Genomic DNA, 4815 nt, shown 5'->3' on the forward strand with positions numbered 1-4815 from the left:
TGTGTCATCCAAATGATGTTTCCCAACCTCTGTTGTTTTGCAAACAAGTTACATTTGCAAAATGATTTCCAAATCCATGAATTTATTATAATCTGTAACGTGCATGCAAAATTAAGTTAAGCTTTTGAGACCCCGCCCCCCCCGCCCACTTTGTAACATCAGAAAATCTAGTTAAATCTCATTATCATTCGAAATGAAATCTTATTCTTCCTCCTCTTCTGCCTTCCTGTCCAGATAGGATGAGTCGACCCCCACCTCTTCGTAATCCTTCTCGAGCGAGGCTAAGTCCTCCCGGGCGTCCTGGAATTCCCCTTCCTCTAGTCCTTCCCCCACGTACCAGTGGACAAAGGCCCGCTTGGCGTACATCTTATCAAATTTGATGTTGAGCCTGGTCCAAGCGAAAGCAATGGCGGTGGTGTTGCTCAGCATGCACAGAGCCCGCTGTACTTTTGCCAGGTCGCCCCCTGGTACCACCGTCGGGGGCTGGTAGTTGATGCCGACCTGTGGGGAAGAAGGACAGTTGTCAGATATAATTTGCTTTGCTCTGGGAAGTCAAACGCTGATGGCCCATTAGATAACTCTGAGCATGTATGTCTCTTCGTTGTTATTTCAAAACCTCAGCTCTGTTCGTTCACTGGCTCCCTAATTCCTTTGATTTCAAAATGCTTTGGGAGAAGATGAAACTTAGGGCGGCACAGTGGTTAGCACTGCTGCCTCACAGCGCCAGAGACCCGGGTTCAATTCCCGACTCAGGCGACTGACTGTGTGGAGTTTGCACATTCTCCCCGTGTCTGCGTGGGTTTCCTCCGGGTGCTCCGGTTTCCTCCCACAGTCCGAAGATGTGCAGGGTCAGGTGAATTGGCCATGCTAAATTGCCCGTAGTGTTAGGTTAAAGGGGTAAATGTAGGGGTATGGGTGGGTTGCGCTTCGGCGGGTCGGTGTGGACTTGTTGGGCCGAAGGGCCTGTTTCCACACTGTAAGTAATCTAATCTAATCTAAACAGGAGGGTGCCATTTGTCCCAGCCACCTAACCAAATCAATCATATCATGTGGGGCTGATTGTGATCTCAATTTCTTATTCAACTCCCAATACCCTGTGAGTTCCTCGGTCAGGAACTTGTCTCCCTCTATCTTTAAAATCTTCAACAATCCAACCCCACTGCCCTCTATGGGATATGGTTCCAAAAGATTCATAATCCTCTGACAAAATAAATGTTGCCTCAGCCTTAAATGGGAGGCCCTTTCCCTTTGTTCCCTAATTTTATTCCATGCCATGAGTATGCATGGATCGATGACCTGGACTGGACAGAATATTGTTCACCCTTTATCAAGTTCACTCATCCCAGGCTCCCCCAGGGCTCTGAAGATTGAACGCAATCCCGCACTCACCTTGAACCCAGTCGGGCACCAATCCACAAACTGAATTGAGCGTTTGCTCTTGATGGTGGCGATGGCAGCGTTGACATCCTTGGGCACCACGTCCCCTCGGTACAGCATGCAGCACGCCATGTACTTGCCCTGGCGCGGGTCGCACTTCACCATCTGGTTGGCCGGTTCAAAGCAGGAGTTGGTGATCTCCGGCACCGAGAGTTGCTCGTGGTAAGCCTTCTCAGCAGAGATAAGGGGGGCGAAGGTGGCCAGGGGGAAGTGAATGCGGGGATAGGGGACCAGGTTGGTCTGGAACTCCGTCAGGTCCACGTTGAGGGCCCCGTCGAACCGGAGCGACGCGGTGATGGACGACACCACCTGGGCGATGAGGCGGTTGAGGTTGGTGTAGGTCGGTCTCTCGATGTCCAGGTTCCGCCGACATACATCGTAAATGGCCTCGTTGTCCACCATGAAGGCGCAGTCGGAGTGCTCCAGGGTGCAGTGGGTGACCAGCACCGAGTTGTACGGCTCGACCACCGCGGTGGAGATCTGGGGAGCCGGGTAGACGGAAAACTCCAGCTTGGATTTCTTGCCGTAGTCGACGGAGAGCCTCTCCATCAGGAGGGAAGTGAAACCGGAGCCGGTGCCCCCCCCGAAACTGTGGAAGACGAGGAAGCCCTGCAGGCCCGTGCACAGATCAGCCTGTGAGGGAACAAACACGTTAAGTCGGATGTGAATATCCTTGAAGTTTGTACTGTAGCTTAAAGAACATGAGTAAGTTGGAAGCAAGCACCCTGATTCTCTGAAGTCTGTTCACTACTTTCAAGTGAAGTGTGATAGAATAAACCACCACTTGCCCGTTTGCGGCTCCAACACCACTCAAGAGATTGAACACCATCCAGTACAAAGCAATTCACTTGCATGGCACGACGAACACATTCACTCTTTTCCACAGTGTGTACCATCTACAAGGTGCACTGCAGTAAGTCATCAATATGTCTTCAACAGCCCCTTTCCGATCATGTGACCTCTCTGGTTTCGAAGGAGGAGGATAGCAGAGAAGGATAACACATTGCCCCAAGCCACTTACCATCCTGAGTTGGAAAGAAATCGCTTCTGTTACGCTGATATCCCTTGTGTAGCAGCACCACTGGACTGCCACGGTTCAAGGAGGCAACTCACTATAGCTTCTGAAGTATAATTAGGGGTAGGAAACAAATGATGGATAGCTAGTGTATACATTTCATTAATCAGCTAAAAAAGTATCCTCAAAATGGGCTTGGGAAGTGAACATGGTGGAGAACTTTGGGATTCAGTCAGATATTCACACGGGTAATCAAACAGGCATGAGGAACCGAGTTTCCACCCAAAATCCAGCAAAAGGTTTGAAGCCTTCAGGACGTTTTTAATTCTTTCACAGGATGTGGGAATTGGCTGCCCGTTTTGAATTCCCCTTGAACTGAATGTCTCATTGGGACCATTTCAAGGGACATCTGCAGTTAGCCACACTGTAATAAGTCTGCAGTCATATAGGACAGACAGGTAGAGGCGGGAAATTTGACACACATCTCTCTGGAAAAGGATTGGTTTTCGCAAAATCAACAATGGTCATCAGATCTTTATTATTCTAGATGTATTCATTATACTGAGACTCTAAAAGGCATGCTGGTTATATTTTAACGTCTACAGATTTAAATTGTTTCCCAAAGTCACTTTGATAGTTACTGAAGAAAAATGTGTAATATAAGGGAGGGGTGGGGTGGGGTGAAGTGCAGAGCTAGGCAGATGAGTGGGAACAGGGTTTTGAGCTGTTGGGCGGGGTGGGGGGGGGGGTGGTCAGGTGAGGCAGAAATATTGAGTCAGCGGGCATCAATCAGAGGGCAAAGGGGTAAGGTTGGGGTGAGGAGGTGTTCAGTTTAATAGCTCTCCGCGTGTCAGCATAGGTTTGGTTTTTAACGCTAATGTTCCTGGATAAGTGAGCTCAGGTGGACTGGAACTCTGAACAACTTCAAGGAGTGTTCTCAGAGGGTTCCAGGTACAGGTCAATCGCCGGAGTTTTCATCTTCCCGAGCAAATCCATAGTGCCGATGCGCAATGCCAGAGTAGGATGCATGGAAAACTATCTGGCGAATGGAAGATCTGGAACTAGCAGAGGATGAGTGATGGACTGCAGATAATTTCACTGGGAAATTCCAGCTAACTCAACCGAGAGAACCTACCACCTTCCGGACTCGATCCAGGACCAGATCCACAATCTCCTTGCCCACGGAGCAGTGGCCCCGGGCGTAGTTATTAGCCGCGTCCTCCTTGCCGGTGATGAGCTGCTCAGGGTGGAAGAGTTGCCGATAGGTGCCGGTGCGGATCTCATCTGGGGACAGGGAGCAGAGATGTCACAACAGGAATGCAGAGAGAATTCAGGCCATTGTTTCAGTGGGAGCACTGAGTGAGCAAGCCTTTCCCCCGCCCCCCCCCAATCCCTCCTCTTACCGATCACGGTGGGCTCCAGGTCTAGAAACACGGCTCGGGGAACATGTTTGCCCGCCCCGGTCTCACTGAAGAAAGTGTTGAAGGAGTCATCCCCACCCCCGATGGTCTTGTCGCTGGGCATCTGCCCATCCGGCTGGATGCCATGCTCCAGGCAATACAGCTCCCAGCAGGCATTCCCGATCTGCACACCGGCCTGGCCGACGTGAACGGAAATACACTCACGCTAAAAAGCCAGAGCAAATCATTATTCCCACAGGAAGAGAAATATGTTTTTACCATGTGATGCGGAAACAAAGATTGCAGGCAGTAAAACAACCAACAGCAACAAGTCCTGGATCCCATCCATTCCCCAAAGATCTTCCAGTTAACCATATTCTCTGCTCCTGTTCAATATCAGGCAATTCCAAGTGTCCCTGATCTTCACAATCGGGTGGATGATTCAGATCAGAGGGATGTGCAAACGCAGTGACAATCACTTGTGATATCTTCGTGCAGGTCCCCCCCCCCCCCCCCACCCCGCCCCCCTCCCAAAAAAAAACAAAATTGGATTTGGAGGCCCCTTTCAATCAGATACCATAACTGACCCAACTTCAATCCCTCTGCACCAACTGGTTTCCCCCCATTGATGCACCCTTTTCAATTTAACCCCTTATCGACCACAATCCCGCTCGGACCGACCCTAATCAGTCACACCCCATTCATCCAACTGACCCCCCCCCCATCTCTCTGAATCCCCATTCCCCCTGACCGCTGGTGACCTCTCTGTCTCAGTGGAACCCTGGTGCCTTTACCATAATGTCCCTCTATTGCCGCACCTCCTCTCGATCTAGTGCGCACCCTTGGTCGCCCGCATTATTTATACCGCGTGGCGTTTGGCCTGTCCGAGCTTTGATTGGTCGCTGGGAACAATGGGCTCTTGTTGATTGGACGCACGTCAACAAAGGCATTGGCTCTACACAA

General features: G+C 50.5%; 1 protein-coding gene across 1 annotated transcript; it reads right to left on the reverse strand.

The window, feature by feature from the left end:
* Positions 1–201: 201 nt before the first annotated feature.
* LOC122545707 (tubulin alpha-3 chain-like) lies at positions 202–4038 on the reverse strand. The gene is made up of 4 exons (XM_043684653.2): positions 3856–4038; positions 3588–3736; positions 1390–2070; positions 202–501 (listed from the first exon to the last, which is right to left on the reverse strand). Exons 1-4 carry the CDS (start codon positions 3974–3976, stop codon positions 202–204), a joined length of 1251 nt encoding a protein of 416 aa, XP_043540588.2. The 5' UTR covers positions 3977–4038.
* Positions 4039–4815: the final 777 nt, after the last annotated feature.

The sequence above is a fragment of the Chiloscyllium plagiosum genome, unplaced genomic scaffold (assembly GCF_037043375.1).
Source record: "Chiloscyllium plagiosum isolate Xiang-an unplaced genomic scaffold, Cpla_swu_hap1 HiC_scaffold_51, whole genome shotgun sequence".
Taxonomy (NCBI): Eukaryota; Metazoa; Chordata; class Chondrichthyes; order Orectolobiformes; family Hemiscylliidae; genus Chiloscyllium; species Chiloscyllium plagiosum.